The following is an 18,633-nucleotide window of genomic DNA, read 5'->3' as shown; positions in this document are numbered from 1 at the left end:
GGAGGTTAAGGGCTAGATGGTAGTTTCAGGAAGCTAAGGGTAGAGTGACAGAAATCGTTTGGCAACTTATGACAATGCATAATGAATGGGTATTTCTTCCTTTCCATAACTTGCTGGCTGGTTTTCACACTTAGAATCGTTCACACATTGTAATTTATTCAGCAAATTCTGGGCCAATACTTGAGCAGTTTTGCTCAGTTGTTTCAAGATGAATTGTGTAACAGAGTTAATATCATGCTGTTGTAATTCTAGTTTGTGGTTACTTTTGTGAAAGAAATGTTGAACTATAAAGCCTCTAATCATAATTTTTCTAATGTTGATGGCAAGTATATTCTAATGACTGATACCTGTGTAACAGTGAGAGGCAATAAGAGACCGGGAGACACCGGACAAACCTAGCGACTGTTCTTTCCCTTTTTAATTTAAAATTTTAAAATAAGCACAGCTGACTTTTGAAAGCAAATTCCTCCACTTATAACATGATTATTGCATATATCTTAAATAGTTTTTTAAAACATTCATTCCCAGGATGCATGCACTAATGTTGGCATTTATTGCTCATGCCTAGTTGTCCTGAGAAAATGGTGGTGAACGATCTTTTTGAATGGCTGCAGTCCCAGCACTATATATTCTTTCATGGGATGTGTGGTGTCACTGGCAAGGCCAGCATTTGTTGCCCACCCCTAATTGCTCTTGAGAGTTCAGCGTCAACCACATAGCTATGGGTCTGGAGTCACATTTGGGCCATATCGGGTAAGGATGGCAGATGTCCTTCGCTCAAGGGCATTAGTGAACCGGATGAGTTTTTACGACAATTGATAGTTTCATTACTGTGACTAGCTTTCAATTCTAGAGTTTCATTTTTGCACCTCTAAGGTCACTTAGAATATTTTCATTCTACCAGAGATCAGCATATTTCCTCTATGTTTCAGTACTTTGCAAGGATATTGTTAGACAGCAGTTATCACTTTGATGACTATTGGATCATTGCTTAGCTTACTGACGGATTCCGTCATTGCTCTCCATGGAGTTCTGATTGATTAGTTCTACAAGTTGCTTTTTCCTGCGGGTGTTGATATTGTTTCCCATAGATTAGTTGTTGAAATTCGTAATCTGTAACCAAAGCACATCTTTTTGATCCCAGGTCCTGACTATCACCTAGTCTAAGTGCCAGTGCTTTGATCTTGGATGCTGCCAGAATGTTTTGAAACAGTTTTTGGTGGAAAAATGTATTAGTGACTTCAAATGTGTTCTGCAACCAGGGTAAAGAGGTGCCCACTGTTAGGATTTGACTTTCCAACTCCATGCTTTCCAATGGCCTTTGGCTAAAGGGTATGGTTGTCCCCTGCCCCAACTAGCAATATTGGTGCGGTGAATGGGATTTCGTTTTACCTGGGGATCATGGGTTAGTCCTAAGCTTAAATAATGCTGAAGGGTGGTCCAAGCCTTTGGTTGCACTTGTAGACTCTTGGTGTCTGTCAGCACTGATGGAAGAAGGGTGGGGGAAGGGTTGCACATGCCTAACAGCACTGGATGGAAGTGAGGTTCTTCTAGTTATGATGAAAGATCGTTGACCTGAAACATCAGCTCTGTCTCCCTTTTCATAGATGTTGCCAGACCTGGAGTATTTCCAACATTTTCTGTTGTTATTTCAGATTGCCAGCATCTGCAATGTTTTGCTTTTGTGTTAAGGTTCTCCCATGTCTGGCAGTACTAATTTTTTTAACTTCCAGGAAATCTCTGCATGGTGTTTTGAAATTAGTCGTTGGGACTATATTGCTGTATTTTTTATTTTCCTGCTTTCTTTCTCACTTTCTTTCACTCCTCTAATTTTGTTTCTCTGTTCCTTTCTATCTTTTGTCTCTTTATTGATGACTTCCCCACCACTCCCCTTATAATTTCTCTCCCACTATTGCTTTTAGCAGATGTTGAAGTCACAAAGAACCTTAATTAAAATGTTACAATGCCAGACAATGCAGTGGGTTAATTTTACAGCTATTGCAAGAAATTTTGATTTTTAAAAATAATCGTGTTTAATATTGTACTTTGCTTGTGAAAAATATCAGGGGGAAAAAAATAAGGCATCAATAACTTGCAGCAAAATCTTAACATGTTTCTACTGAGTTTTCCCATTACAAATGCTGACGTGAGTAACTTCAAAGATAAATCTTTATGTTTTGGATAATTGTACAATGATGCTGTCTTCCATATTTTTATAATAATTTCAATCTATTGCATGCTCTCCAGCTCCAGAACTGGTTTTGAGGAAGGTTATCAACTTTTCTGATTGCACTGTTTGCCTGGATAAGAGAAATGCAAGTGGAAAGATCGAGTTTTACCAGGACCCGTTGCTCTACAAATGCTCCTTCTGCACCCGTTTGCACTTTACTTATGACAACCTCAACTCTAAAATTCCATCAATCATCAAGGTATGTACCTAAGAGTAATTTGTATCCTTAGGGCAACAACCTTTTTAGTAGGGCGGACTAATTCACTATTGGAAAGTGATTGCAGAAGAATTTAAATAGGTACTAACGAGTGAGCTGTAAAATTTTCAAGTACAAGTTATGTATTTCATGACAGTTCTTCAAATTTGTGTATCGTGAGACATTCATTTTCAAAAATATGATTTTACAACGTGCTGCTTACATAATGCCATTTTTAACAATTTCTCCAAAACTGGTTGTATTCTTTATATATAAATAAATATACAGACTTGTTGCCTTTACAAATCTTCTTAAAAATCAGACACCATGTTTTTGGTGGAAGAAGGAAGTCTACTGAGGACTGGCTTGTTTGCTCACTAATTGAAGCCAACAATTTTATAAATTCCCTGATCAAGTTATTGATTTTTGGCAAAACATTTTGATATGTTATTAGGACCAGGGAGGATAAGACAGTTGTGTATATAAGTAGTTTGTGACTTCAGTGTGCAGAGATCTACCTAGTATTAAGCACTAGGAAGGAAATTTCAATTTAAGAAGGAAATAGATAGATTTCTAGACTCTAAAGGCGTCAAATGATAAGGGGAAAGAGCACGAGTATGGCGTTGAGATAGACAATCAGCCGTGGTCATATTGAATAGCAGAGCAGGCTCAAAGGGCTGAATGACCCACTCCTACTTCTATTTTCTATCTTTCTACTGGAAGTGATCTACTATAAATGTGTAAATAAATGTACTTTGAGTACAGCTTTGGACAGACCTCCTGAAATGTATTTATTTCTTGAAGACTTATGTTAATTTTATTTTCTTTTGATCCAGGCTGAATAGCAACGGCCACCCCACTCCCAAATTTTCACTAGTGTTTGAAGTTGCTGGCACAAGTTGCACAAGACAAGCTGTTAGCACTTGAGCTATTTTCCCTATATGTTATGATTTTCTTTCTTAATGTGAGGAAGCAACTCCAAGATACTGCTTGATGCCTCCCCAACCAATAAGGCAGATAATAGGGAGTCAGTGATAGATTTATTTGTTCAATACCTTTTCACTCAGTGATTCATGTTGGTGCGTCACATTGTGCCAGCAACAAGTGTGCATGACAATTCCCATAAACAGAAAATTGGATAAATGAGCAGTTATGTTTCTTTTGGTGGTTGACTGCTAGATATTGGTCAGGATACTATGAGAACTTCCTCCTGCTTTTGCACAGTGCTGTGGGATCTTTTACATCCTCCTGAATGTCTCATCTGAAAGACAGCACTTCCAGCAATTCTGCGCTTCCTCGGTACAACATGACAGCCATAGGCTATGTTCTCAAAACCTGGAATGCGCCTTGAATTCACAACCTTCTGATGCAAGCTATGAGTGCTACCACACTGAGCCAAAATGAAGTAGCATACTGTAGCTGAAGTATTACATAAAATTACAATGATCTAGTTAGTTGAAAAGTTTGGTTTAGTCAGGAGATGAAAATTTTCATGTGATCTTTGGATATTAAAGATCCGGGGAAAAATAACTGGGGAATAGGCAAGTCTTTTGCAAGTATGGTAAACTAGTCAGTACTTTGGAGACCAATCTTTCAAATGAAAACATCATTCTGGACTCAAACTTGAAGAAGTGACTGAAATGGATGCTGCAAATCCACTTGATTTCAGAGCATGCTTGCAACAAAAATCATTGATTTGAAAAGACAAATGAAGGTGTTAGGATGAAAATTCATGATATTTACTAGAGAATAAGTACAGATATCTTCAAATTGTAGGGCAATCCAAATCCTAATACCTCTGCTTGGCTGTATGGCTTCTGAAATTTATCCGAAGAAGTTTTATATTTGACATATAAAAACTGTAATGGCACAGCGGATGGTAAATGCTGAGCTGCTCAAATTTGGGAAACTTGAAAAAGCTGCCACAACTGTTTTGCAATTTGTATTTTTCCTTCAAGATGCGTGCCTTGGATTCAGTAGGAATAAGTCCACCGAGTCTTAGATTTTTTTTTAACAAAACTAAATTAAACATTTCTTAATAAAATAAATGATTTTAAGCACATACTTAGGTCTACAAATTACTACTGTGATAACTCCTAAATTTCCTAATTAATCCAACTCCCAGTTACACATCCGTTAAGGTAACAGTAAAACAACATAGATTTCAACAGACCCAGGCAAAGCACACAATACCCTGGACAGTGATATTAAAAATGAATTCTCTTAGCTTGGTACATGGAGGCTGGAGGCTTTTCACACTTGTTGGATCTTGTAATGACTTCTTCCTTACACATAACCTCATCTCCTTTACACATGTTTCTCCCTTTTTATTGTAAATCCCATTGTTCCAATATGTCTTTGCAACTTTACTTTTTCCATAATATAAATCTTTCACAGTACTCATATTATCAGTAACTTTTGGGAAAAATGAACACATTGTTTGGCTTAGCCTCTTATGGCTAGTTGTAACACCTTACCATTTTTTTGAAATTCACAACTCTGGTTTATCTAAATATGCAAATGTTCTTCACACCTGACATTCTAAAACTTCAGCCATGTTTACATATTTGGCATTTCAAACCAAGTTTCCCTTCCGATACATCAAAGCACCCAGACCAGCTGTCTGTAATTCAGTTAAAACCCACATACACACACCCCTACACGGAGAAACTAATCCAAACCCCACTATTAACCTACCTTTGCAATAAGTTACAAGATTCTGTGATTCTATGAATATTATGAAAATTATTATATTTTCATGACAGAGCACTGGCCAATTGAACAGTTGCCCCATCAATGTCCCAAAGTAGTTTTTAAACACCCAGTCAAGGCAACAATCATATGGGAAACTTGCTTGGGATAAATCAGGGCATTTCAAAACTGTCTTCTAGTTTTTTGCAGTGTTAATGATAGACATTCATCGTTAAACGTCACTAATCACTGACTAGTTGTAGAACTTAGTAATGAATTGGGAATATCTGTGAATGCTTCAGAGGGATCAATCTGATTAGAGTATTGTAGAAATTCAGATTTTGAAGGAAGAATTTATTTTCATGGCAGGGAATTACCAACTGCAATTGTTCATCAGAATTCCCTCTTCATAAACCCGAAGTGATGTGAACCCCAGGTCCTGTGGATGAAGGTGTGGGAGGGGGAGGAGATTGTGGGAAGGTGTGGGAGGGGTTGGTTTCGGTCGTTATGATAAAGACTAAGGGCAGAATTTTTCCGTTGGTGAGCTGGGGGCGGCCCATTTAACTATTCAGGAAGGCGGGCGGACAGTGAAATCAGCTGTCCGTCCGATGACCTGTCAATGGCCAATTGAGGCCATTGACAGGGTAGTTAAACTAATTAAAGGCCCTGCCCGTCCAACCTTAAGGCTGGCGGGCAGGCCAGGAGCCCCAGCGGGCTTCTGAAAAAACATGAAACCTCTTCCACCGGCGGGATGAGGTTTCATGTCTGTTTTAAAGAAGTTTAATAAAGTTTTTGTGATATTTATTAATATATCCCATCTCGTGTGACATTGTCACATGAGGGGGACATGTTAATTTTTTTTATTTTTCTATTTTTAAAGTTTCAAACACTGTCAGCAGTCTCCCTGAGGCAGCACTTAGCTTCAGGGAGATGTGTGCTCTTTCGTGTGAAAGAGCACACTCTGACAGTTGGGGAATCCCCCACCCCCGCACAGGAAGCGCATAGCGCTTCCCATGGCGCAGCCCCACTGTGCGGGCCTTAATTGGCCCGCCCACTTAAAATGGCGGTGGGTCTGTTTTAGCGGCGGTGATCGGCTGCCCTCCCGCCGCTCTGCCGGTGGGGCCCACCCGCCCATCAAGGGCAAAATTCTGCCCTAAGATTTTTTTCGGCTCCTCAGTGGATACAGTGTTCTCTGGATCTGAGTTCTGTTTTTCTGCCTGATGTGAAATCTCAAGGGACAAAATCTTGGTCTCACGCTCAAAGATCAAATACATCGTGCACAGATGTTCTAGTTATCAAAAAAGCCATTTAACCAAGTTAGGTTTATGTAATCCTGATTCAACTGTTTCATGAAGAGAAAACTTTTTTTCATTTAAGTTTCGGTAAATGATGTCAATGGCCAGAACTCCTGATTAATATTAGTAGAAGTGATCTTGTTAGGACCTGAGGTTACTCGCTGTTAACCTTATGAAATGATCGATCTATGTGATTTTGGTCAGCAGTGATGAATGCAAATTAAAGATCATTTTATTTTTTCAAAATTTGATCCTTAAGTTTATCATAGCATTGAACTTTTTCTTTATTCTTTCATGGGATGTGGCCTCATTTTTAAATGTATTCCCATCCATTGTTTCATCTCCACCTTTTAGCCTGTTTTGATCCCTTCCCCCCACCCCAGCCCCACTAGGGCTATCTGTCAATTGCTCGTCCTGCTTTCTACCCTTAATGTCACCATTAGCACATATCTTAGCTAATATCACCACCATTAACACCCCTTTGTCTTTTTGTCTATGACATCTTTGGCAGTCTCTCCTTTGCCTCCACCTATCACTGGCCCTCAACCAGCTTATATTTCACCTCATTTCTATATTCCCTCAGTTCTGATGAAGAGTCATACGGACTCGAAACGTTAACTGTGTTCCCCTTTGCAGATGCTGTCAGACCTGCTGAGTTTTTCCAGGTATTTTTGTTTTTGTTTCAGACTTCCAGCATCTACAGTATTTTGCTTTTATTCTATTTGAGAAGTTTGATTGCTCAAATGCAGGTGAATGGAAGATTGGAATTGGTGGAATGGAATTAAATTGTCTTTTAATTAGGTAATATTTCATAAATGAACGAGTCCGTCAAAGCAAACATGGACTTTTACAATGTTCCTTGTAAAACATTTTCTTCTTTTGCCTTATCTTGCCTTCGCTCTTGAAATACCCTGAGATTTTAGACAAGGCAAGTTGATGGTAAACAAATTGTAAATGGGAATTTAGTGTCAGCAGAAGTTTAATATCTAATTTAAAGAAAAGAGAATATCTCATACCTGCAATGATACTTCATCACTGTCTTCACCAGTGCGAGTGACCGGTTAATTACTGATGCCAATGATGCAGTCGACCTGCCTGGATATTTACTTTTGTCACTTGTCTGTGTAGAATATTGCATATATTTGTAAATGCTTTAAGGTTTTTCCTGATAGCCAGCTGCTGTAACACATCAGTTACCCAGAGACCGGTGAGAAGGTGGTACTTGCTGTCACATGGAGGATTTGAGGTGAATAGTATCGGTGCATTTAAGGAGAAGCTAGGTAAGTACATGAGGGGGATAGGAATAGAAAGAAATGCAGAAAGGGTTGGATGAAGTAGTTGGGGGATGTCTCGTGTGGAGCACATCAGTTGACATAGAGCAGTTGGACTGAATGGATTGTTGCTTAGTAAATTAGATGTGATGCAAAGTTACAGTTAAGCAATGTCAAGTACTTCAGATTCTACATTAATACCCTGTTTATTGCCCCATCATGTACACTGCAATTTTTTTAATGGTAGTGAACATCTTTTGTATAATAGAAAGGATGCTGCAAAGCAGCACTTTTAGGAAAGAGAAAAAAAGACATTGTTCCCCGAAATCCAGTACGGAAGTTGTATACCGACGCATGTTTTTCCGATCTACAATCCTAGGCTTACAGATCAGTTTGAACAATTTGGTGTAAAAAAAATTGCATCAATTTTAATGGTAGCTGCAAATGAGTTTAAGGCTGTAGTTCATTATGGGGTTCTGCTGACTCTTATAAATTGCTCAAGCTTCATTCTCGCAGTTGGATATCATCAGAACTGCTTGATTGAATTACTGCTTTGTAACATGTTGCCAGCTTTGAATTAGCTTATATGCAACATTTAATTCCAGTGGCATGTCAGCACATTGGTGCAATAAATCATTTTTTTGTCTCCATGTTGACATTGAAGAAATGTGTTTCTGTACTACATTGGAAATGCCTGTTAAGTCTTGGGTCTTCCCTCTGCATATTTTTCATTGGTTCACTGTCTCAGACCACTTGTAGGTGAGCCCTCCTCTTGACCTAGCATATGTGCCTTACTTGCTCAATTCTAGGTTGCTCCTAGCAAGGTCGAGGGTTGAACAGAAGATTTAACTGAATATCAGCTGTATGATGTAGTCTTGAGATCTAGTCATGCCCTCTGAAGTCAAGGAAGATCACAGTAGAACTAATACTTTATTGGATTAAGCTTGAACATATATTGCCATACATATTTGACATTAAATGGATGAGTAAATGGAAGCCAAGACCTACTGTAGGTTTATAGTCATCATAGGCTTAAGGAATATTGGATTTCCTCCGTGCATGTTAGAAAATAGCAAACAGGTTGCGCAGGACTGCACCATAAACTGAATTTGCTGTACAGTCCCTGAATATTAATCTCTATAAACTAGATTGTTGTTAACATTACTTGGAACTCTTATCTTTCACTCTGATGGCTTCAGTAAGACTGCTTAGCTTTTGGAAGACAGGCCGAGAAATAACTTAATTAAAAAATGCGATTAGATAAAGGTGTTATGAGTGGGAGGTTTTATAAGATGGTTATATTTCAAACTGTTTCCTTTAATTCAAGGTAAAATGTAGTAGTGGAGAGGGACATGTGATCTTCCACTAATTCTGCCTGGTGATAAGCTTATGTGACCTGGTTGCTGAGGGTCCAGAGGCCCAGAGCAATACCTATTGAAACTCGAGTACCAACTTTCAAACCTGGTCACATAGAAAGGAGCAGCTGGCTTTGCTGTGTGCAGACTTACTGATTAACATATCCTGGACAGAGAGAGAGAGTCTCCCAGAGACAGAGACAGGGAAAAAGCAGTTGCTACGAATAGCAGGGGATAGGGCTGTTCTCTGTTAGCCACCAGGCAGGATGCTGGTGGGAGCTCATTCTCTGGTTGAAGAGATGGGACCTGTAGAGATTAAAGGCACTGGAAGATTTACCTTGGCATGGCCAGGGAAAGGGGTCGCTGGATTGGGCTTTGCTGTGGGAAGTCAGTTTCGGGATTTTCAGAAGACTGAAGGAAGTGTAGAATTTTTCTTTATGAAACGGGAGGCTGCTTTGAACAAAATTACATCTAACCTTAGTTGGTAGCACACTCACCTCTGAGTCAGAAGGTTTTGGGTTCAAGTCCAACTCCAGGACCTTAACACAAAAATTAAGGCCAACACTCCATGCAGTACAGAAGGTGTGCTGCACTGGTTGAGACATAGTCTTTTGGATGAGATGTTAAGCCGGGGCTGCATCTGCCCTCTCAGGAGGACGTAAAAGATGCAATTGTACTATTTTGAAGTAGAGCAGGGACGTTATCCCTGGTGTTCTGGCCAATATTTATCCCTCAATCAACATCAGTAAAACAGATTATCTGGTCATTATCGCATTACTATTTGTGGGAGCTTGCAGTGTGCAAGCTGGCTGCCTTGTTTACTACATTACAACAGTGACTAAAAGTGCTTCATTTGCTATAAAGCACTCTGGGACATTTGGTGGTCGTGAAAGATACTATAGGAATGCATGTTTTTTTCCTTTAATTTCTTTAATCTCCAATTACTGCAACAAAACAAAATGCTGGAAAAACTCAGGAGGTCTGACAGCATCTCTGGAGAGAGAAAAACAAAGTTAACATTTCGAGTCTGTATGACTGTACTTCCGCTGTATTTTGCTTTTATCTCCAATTACTGCATTTGCTTCCTTCTTCCTCAGCTGAGTGCAGGCAGCTGTAAACTCAGCCCTTTAGTAAGAAGTAATTCTATTTCTGTAGCAGAAAATAGCTTTTAAAAAATGAAGAAGAATACAGGGATATGTAAAGTGTTTGTTATCTCCATGTCACATCAGCTATTCCTCTGATGGTCTTCAGGTAGAAACATGAAGTGCTGAATAAATGATTGAGTTAAAATAATTTGAATTCAGAAAACAGCTCAATTTTAAATAGCGAGAGTAAGTGTCATGAAAATATAATAATTTTCTTAATATTATTGTGATTTATTTTAAAGGTAGGTTAATAATGGGGTTTGGATTAGTTTCTCTGTTGGACGTGTGTGTGGGGGATTTAATTGAATTAGAGACAGCTAGTCTGGAGCTTTTGAGTGTCCAAAAGGGAAGCTAGGTTTGAAATTCTAAAAACACAAACATAGCTGGAGTTTTAGAATGTGAGGCATGGAGGAACATTTGCATTTTTAGATAAATCAGAGTTGTGAATTTCAAAGAGATGGTAAGGTATTACACCTAGCCATAAGAGACAAAGCCAAACAGTATGTTTATTTTTCCCAAAGATTACTGATAATATGAGTACTATTAAAGATTTACATTATGGAAAAGATAAAGTTTCAAAGATATATTGGAACAATGGAATTTACATTAAAAAGGGAGAAACATGTATAAAGGAGCTGAGGTTATGTGTAAGGAGAGGGTATTCTAAGATCTAACAAGTGTGAAAAGCCTCCAGCCTCTAGGTATCAAGTTGCTGTCTACAGGAACTGAAGCTAAGAAAACTCACTATGAATATCACTGTGCAGGGTATTGTGTGCTTTGCCTGGGTCTGTTGAAATTTATTTGTTTTTACTGTTGCCTTAAAGGAGGTGTAACTGGGAGCTAGATTAATTATTGGAGCTAGGAGTTATCATAGTAGTAATTTGTAGACCTATGTATGTGCTTAAAATCATTTATTTTATTAAGTGTTTTATTTAGTTTTGTAAAAACCTCTAAGTCTTGGGCTCATTACTACTGAATTCAAGGCACGCATCTCAAAATAAAGTACAAATTGCAAAACAGTCGTGGCAGCTGTTTCAAGTTTCCCTCTGGGATTTGAGCAGCTCGACATTTACCATCCGCTGTGCCATAACAGCAAGACAATTTAAAACTACTAAAGGCGAATTAAGAAATGATGTCAATCATTTTTTCATATGCAGATCAATACATGAAACAAAGTGTGTAGCTGAAAATTCTGAAATAATTTAACAAGTAGTTAGTTAGATTCTGTGATGCAGGACTTGAGAACCTTTTGGAATAGATGAGCTAGATGACCAAGTGTGCATTCATCTTCTAAACTGAAGTTTAAATTTCTTCTGGGTTTATAAAAAAATTAAGTGCTTTTGTTGCATTGTAAATTGGAAGAATAGAGGATTTAGGTGAAGTCATTTTTTCATAGAAAGATAGAATGGTTACAACACCTTTGGCCAATCATGCCTGTGCTGTCTCTCTTCAAAAGCAACTCAGTCAGTCCCACTCATTTGCCCTATTCCTCTTAATTCTGCAATTTTTTTCTCTTGAGATAAATATCCAATTTGCTTTTGAAAGCCATTGTTGAAGTTGTCTTCACCACATTCTCCGTCACTGCATTCCAGATCCTAATCCCACACTGCGTTTTTAAAAAAAAGTTTTTCCTCCTCTCTCCGTTGCTTCTTTTGCCATTCACCTTACGTCTGTGTCTTCTGGTTTTCAAACCTTCTGCAAATGGGAACAGTTTTTCCCTGTCCACTCAATATAGATCTCTCAAAATTTTGAACAGCTACATTAACGACTTAACTTTCTCTTTGTGGAGAATAGTCTTAGATTTTCTAATCTATACACGTAACTGAAGTTCCTCATCCCTGCAACCACTCTTGTGACTTTTTTTGCACCCTCTCTAATGCCTTCACATAAAGCATGATGCCCAGAACTAGACACAATACTCTAATTGAGGCTGAACCAATGTTTTATAAAAGTTCACCATAACTTCCATGCTTTTCTACTCGATTCCTCTTGTTTATAAAGCCCAGGATCCTGTATGCCTTATTATCCTCTTTCTCAACCTGTCCTGCTGCCTTAAATGATTTTTGCACATACACCCCAGATCCCTCTGCTCAAACACTTCCATTAGCATTGTACCCTTCATTTTGTATTGCCTGTCATTGTTCTTCCTATCAAAATGTATCACTGTGCCATTTCTGCATTAAATTTCACCTGCTATGTGTCCACCCATTTTACCAGTCTATGTTCTCTTGAAATTTGTCACTATCCTCATCATGGTTCATAATACTTCAAAATTTTATGTCATCTACAAATTTTAAGACCCCATTGTATACCTACCCTAGTCTGAAAAACAATCCATTTGTCACAACTCTGTTTCCTGTCATTCAGCCAACTTCATATCCTTGCTGTCACTTTGTCTTTTATTTCATAGACTTCAACTTTGCTAACAAGCTTGTTATGTGCACTTTATCAAATGCCTTTTGGAAGTCCATATACACCACATCAACCACATTATCCTCATCAACTCTCTTTTTCACCTCATTCAAAAGAACTCAAGTTGGCAAAACAAGATTGGTCTTTAACAAATAATTGCTAATTAATCCACATTTTCTGGGTGATTGTTAATTTTGTCCCAGACTATCGTTTCTGTAAACTTCCCCACCACTATGGCTAAACTGACTGGCCTATAGTTGCTGGCTTTATCTTTGCAACCTTTTTTTGAACAGGTTGTAATATTTGCAATTCTCCAGTTGTCGTGCACCATCTGGTTTGTGTATTTAAGGAGTTATAAACTCATACCTACCTGTTTGTCAGCAATGGAGGCTTGGAACGCCAAGACCTGACAGCCTTCGGACCCCCTGCGCATGCACAGGCTGGGAGCTTGCTGCACATGCGTAGTTTGGCATCAAGTTCTTCAGGCCAAGGACAGGCCCTTTGTGCCTATGTCTGGAGGTAAAAGATGAGGAATGTGAAAACCCAGGTTAGGTGACTGGGTGCAGAGCGCCAGAGTTAAGTGTCCCTGAGAGAGGGACAGAGAGAGACCCAAAAGGGAATCCCAGGTAAGGGGCAAAGACAGGGGACAGAAACAGGTCTCGGTTAAGTTGAGAACAAGAGACGAGCAGTGAACAGGCTCCAATTAGAAAAGGGGGCAGACTTTAAATTAAGTGGGCTTGGGAGAAGCCCTGGTAATCGAAGAAGGCTCAGAAAAAGCCCTGAAAATTCAAGAAGGGAGTCGATGGTTGGTGACTTCATGCTGTGGGTCATTGAGGCACCCCTTTCGAGCAGCAGCGTTCTGCTCGGCATGGCCAAAGAACTGAAATTGTGTTTGTAGGTTGATGCTTGGGTGTACTCGGGAACCCAGGGGAACGGAACCTTGGAAGGCGAGATTGAAATCCCGCGATGTGGGCCCGCCGTTGAAGCTGTCCAAGTTGGAGTTACTTTTGGACAGTATTCCAAGGCGAGGTCTTTGAAGGTGAAGATTGGAAGCCCTCTTGAGAGAAGTGAAGTTTCAATGAGATTGGTTGACTCGAAGTGTTACAGACGTCTGGGTGGGTCATTGTGAAACCCATGGAATTTGTGTTCGTCGCATTTGGCATTTATTGTGTAGCGTGGTGTGTTGGATCACAGTTGGCTTGTTAACTCATATGCACCTCATACTTACCCTGAATGTTAAAAGTATAAGATTGATATTGTAAATTGTTTTACCTTTCTAACCTTGTATAGTAAAGTTTACTTTTGTTTGTTCAAAACCTGTGGAATCTTGTGTTTTTCTTCACTTAGTAAGTGTCTTGGATCTCAAACTTTGTCCGCTTTAAACAAAATGTTATTGGTCCCTAACCGGATCTCACCAACAACTTGGGGTCTGGCTAAGGATTGTAACAGGGCTAGAAGGTTATGGCCAGTGCCTCCACAACTTCCACCCTTGTTTCCCTCAGTAACCTCGGATGCATTTCATGTGGTTCTGGTGTCTTATAAGTATAGCCAGCCTTTCCAGAACCACCTTTACCAACTTTCAGCTGTTGCCCAGTATCCCACTATCTCCTCTTTCACTACGACTTTGATAGCATCCTCTTCCTTGGTAAAGAGAGATACAAAGTACTCATTTAATACCTCAGCCATGTTTTCTGCCTCCATGTGTAAATTTCCTTTTTGGTCCCTAACTGGTTCCACCCCTCCTTTTATTGTCCTTTTACTATTTATATGCCTATAGAAAACTTCTGGATTCCCTTTTATGTGAGATGCCAGCTTCTTATCATACTCTCTCTTTGCTGCTCTTATTTCTTTTTTCTCTTTCCCTATTTTATTAAATAGTTTTGAATTTCACCATTTTTTAATTGTATCTCCTAATATAAAACTTTAAACGTAAAGCAGAAATAGTTCAATTTCTTTCTTAATTCTACAGATTCATGCTCTTGTTGAAAGTTTGAAACTCTCCATCACAGACCAACAGCTTCCTATGCTTATCCGTATAATTCAGCTTGGAATTGCACTTTACTATGGTGAAATTTGTTCTTACAAAGATGTAGAACTGGAAGAAACAAGTTCTACAGCAAAGGAGACATCATCCATTATTCAAATCGGTAAGTAGGAAGTATTAAGTTCTAATTAGTTTAATCTTGGAATAAATTAGTCTTGATTGGCATCTCACCCATGGCTTAAACATTATTATCCTCTGCTACTAACATATTGCAGTTGCATTGTACTATCTATTAGATGCACCGCAGCACCTCCCAAACCTTGAATCCCCGCAACCAAGAACAACAAAGGCATCAAGTGCACGAGAACACCATCATTCCCAAGGTCTCCAGTCAGGTTGTATGCCTTCCTGATGGACATATACTGCTGCTGCTTCATTGGCCAAAATTTCCTGCTCCTGTTGGCAGTGGGCATCATGGTGGGCGAGGGGGGGAGAATTCAGTGGGAGGGGTAGAAATCGGCTTCACGCCAGCGTGAAATTGCAGCAGGATCATGCAATGGTGTCATGAATCATGAATGATCATGAATGGCTGGCGTGAGTCTGATTTGCATCCCGCCATGGGCGTGGGGTTGCTGGGGGAGGACTTGCAAAGCCTGTAAATAAATCTGAAAGACAACATTACACATTATTTAGTGAAAGTGAATATATTTTCAGATTATAAAGTGACAAGATGTGTTCACCCATGCAACCCCTTGTGATCAGAATTTCTTAACTTTTCTACACCTACCATTTCTCCTAGGTGCTGCCTTGACATCCACAGCAGGGGTGGAGGCAGCCTGTGCAATGGTTGGTCCTGCTGCCTCTGATGACTTCTGTGTGCGTCCTCTGGAGAGCCGAGGCCTTGAGGGCCCCGGCTTGCTTTGGCTGTCCTCCTGTGGGCCAGCTGCTTTCTCTGCAGTGACAGAGGATGAGGTTGCAGGGTTCACAGTGGGGACTTGGAGGGAGCAGCCAGCCTCCGAGATTCCTAAGTGGAAGACCCAGGGGTGTTCTGCAGCCGCTCCTCCTCCCTTGGGGTGTCCGAGGGCCCCAGCCTGATTCCCTGAGGGGGAAGAGCACCTGGAGGGATATTGAGGTGCCCTGTTTCCTCATCGTGTTGCCACTTCAGTAACTCACTCATGACAACTGCGATGGAGTGCAGGTCTGCACGCATCTCTGTGTCCTTTCTGGATCAGGGTCGCCATGGTATCTGCCATCTTTCCCATGGAGACCTCCCGTGCACATGTGGGCACCACTTCGTCAGAGAGCAGGCGGACACACTCCGACTCGCATGCCACTCTGTTGAGCGCTTCCATAAGCTTTGCGTGGTATTCCCCCGCCTTCTGTAGACTCTCCACGATGGTTGGAAGGCTGAATCCAGAGGTTTGTCATCTGACTCGGACCTCACAGATGCCTCTTTCCCAGTAGTCCTCCAAGTGCTGTGGTGCTCGGCTGAACCTACTTCCTACTGCTGTGGTCATTTGTCCATGCGGTGACCACCGGATCGTGAATCTGAGCCTGCCCTAGACCTAGATCCCATTGAGGTGTGTCTCACTGTGCTGGTGGAGGGTGTGGGTAAGTGCTGTGACGGGTCCTCCAGGCTGCTTATTTCCAATGGAGGAGGTGTCCTCTTGGCTGGAGGTGAGGACCTGGATGGAGCTGAGGGACTGGCTGGCTGAGGGCTTCAGTCATTTGGCAGAGCTCCCTGTGAACCAAAGTAGAGATAATTAGTGCATGGCAGCAGAGTCAAAAACAGGGGAGAGATCAATCACATTTGCATTGAGAGAGGGATGATGTGGTGCAGGATCCTCACATGGGTGTTCGTCGCCGACCTCGCTGTCGCTGCAGGCACAGTCGATGTCCTCACCAGTCAGCATGCATATTCCTCAAAGTAAGTGAGGGGCCTGATGTCGGCCACTCCACCCTCGGTCTGGGAGCTCTCCCTCCTGTTGTGAGCCAGCTTCTCCTGCATGAAGTCTGATGGAAAGAGTGTGAGCAGGACACATGCCACTGCATGGAATGTTTGTGTGGTGAGTGGGGCCATGGATGGGATGAGGACGCGAGGTCCAGGGGGTTTTTTATTCACTCATGGGATGTGGGCTTCGCTGGCTGGGCCAGCATTTATTGCTCATCCCTAGTTGCCGTTGAGAAGACGCTGGTGAGCTGCCTTCTTGAACCACTGCAGTCCAAGTGGTGTAGTTACACCCACAGTGCTGTTAGGAAGGGGGTTCCAGGATTTTGACCCAGTGACAGCGAAGGAATGGCAATATATTTCCAAGCAGGATGGTGAGTGACTTGGAGGGGATCTTCCAGGTGGAGGTGTTCCCATCTACCTGCTGCCCTTGTCCTTCTAGGTGATAATGCTCGTGGGTTTGGAAATTGCTGTGTAAGGAGCCTTGGTGAATATGAGGCTGATGGAGATGTGAGGGTGTGTGTGAGTGTTGGTGGTGATGTCCCTTGAGGTGTGAGATCCCTGTGGATGTGTGATGGATTTGTGAGAGTGAGAGCTAAGAGCGATTAGATGGTTGACTTACCCTGGCGGAATGGATGAGAGCATTCATCCTCTTCCTGCACTGACCACCTCTGTGCTCCACTGGCGCTGACGGCCGCTGCAACCACCTCCCAGGCTGGATTGGTGACTCTGGAGCTCCGGCCAGAGCATGGATGGAGGAGTTCGCGGTGGCCTTCTGCATCCAACAGGCGCCCAAGAGACAGGGCTGACGTCACCTTTGCTTTCAGGGCCATCGTCGCCTGGCTCAGTCCTGGTCTATAGACATGAAGTAGGTTGCGCTCTGTACGCTTTAAATATGGTGCCTGGAGCGAGGAAGCGCTGAGATCAGGGGGGCAAATCTGACCAAGCCCACCACCTACGATCCAGCCCCAGCATATTTCCTATGAATGCATTAATAATGAGGCTGGGAAGGGGATGAAACGGCGTAAAATTCCACCATTGCGTCCGGTTGGTAAAACGTTGTTTTCCATGCCCGCCAACCCATTTAGTGCACATCTGGGACAATTCCGTCCATTGTTTCTCAGTCAATATCCTGGAACTCCCTATCTTACAACATTGTGGGAGTACCTTTGTGTGAACTGCACTGATTCAAGATCAAGGCTCATCACTAGCGACTCGCAGACAATTAGGGATGGGCAATAATCGCTGGCTGGTCTTCCTGGTGACTCCAACATTCTGAGAATTGTTTTATATATAAAAATTGCTTCAAAGTGTTAATTGTATTTTAATTCTGTACAATTGCAGGCAGGTTGACATTACCCTGTGATTCACATCTGCCTTTAAAGACACTGACTTAAACTGTGGTTGTTGGGTGCCAGTCGTAATCTGTAACTGGTAAATAGATGCTATAAAAGTGTGTGAAGATTGACTGCCCTTCTATCCTTCACCACCTGGCTTTCTGGAGCATAACGCAAAGGGCTGTAATATGTAATCTTTTCAGGTTCCAAGTCTCTGGTACAAAGAACATAACAAGGAATCAGCGCACAAGTCGGCTACATGGCTCCTTGAGCTTGCATAACGATCTTGGCTGTTCTTCTGCCTCAACTTCACTTCCCTCTCCATTCCCGCTATTCCTTGATTTTCTGCGAGATGAAAAATCTATCTCCCAGCCTTGAATATGCTCAACGATGGAGCATTCACAATCCTCTGTTGCGTGAAGAAATTTCTCCTCAACTTAGTCCTAAATGATTGACCCCTTATCATGAAACTGTACCTCTGTGTTCTAGATTCCCCAGCCCGGGGAAGCAGCCTTTGTGTCTTTTCAGCCTTTGTGGTGAGTTTTCATTAATTGGGCTATTATTGGAATTGAATATTTTTGGAGTCTAATGCAGACTGTTTTTGTTTTTGTCTACCTGCTAAGCCCCTTCAAGACCTTGTAGGGTTTTGTGGCAAAACCTCTCATTCTTCTAAAATCCCAGAGAGTGTAAACCCAGTTTACTCAGCTTTTCTTCAGGGGAACGCCCTCTCGTCCCATGGGCTAATCTACTGAAGCTTGGCTGTACCACC

At 41.4% G+C, this 18,633-nt stretch overlaps 1 protein-coding gene across 4 annotated transcripts in view; it reads left to right on the top strand.

The window, feature by feature from the left end:
- The window catches only part of vps13b (vacuolar protein sorting 13 homolog B), a 1,109,808-nt gene that overhangs the window by 106,777 nt on the left and 984,398 nt on the right, over positions 1-18,633 (top strand). For all 4 annotated transcript variants that reach the window (XM_078541117.1, XM_078541119.1, XM_078541118.1 and 1 more), the window contains exons 6-7: positions 2,248-2,429; positions 14,565-14,742. In XM_078541117.1, the coding sequence (XP_078397243.1) occupies positions 2,248-2,429; positions 14,565-14,742 (360 nt within the window). The remainder of the gene's footprint in view (positions 1-2,247; positions 2,430-14,564; positions 14,743-18,633) is intronic.

The sequence above is a fragment of the Cetorhinus maximus genome, chromosome 4, assembly GCF_964194155.1.
Source record: "Cetorhinus maximus chromosome 4, sCetMax3.hap1.1, whole genome shotgun sequence".
NCBI classification, from domain to species: domain Eukaryota; kingdom Metazoa; phylum Chordata; class Chondrichthyes; order Lamniformes; family Cetorhinidae; genus Cetorhinus; species Cetorhinus maximus.
The sequence above is the reverse complement of the archived record's forward strand: the minus strand, read 5'-3'. Positions and strand labels throughout refer to the sequence as shown.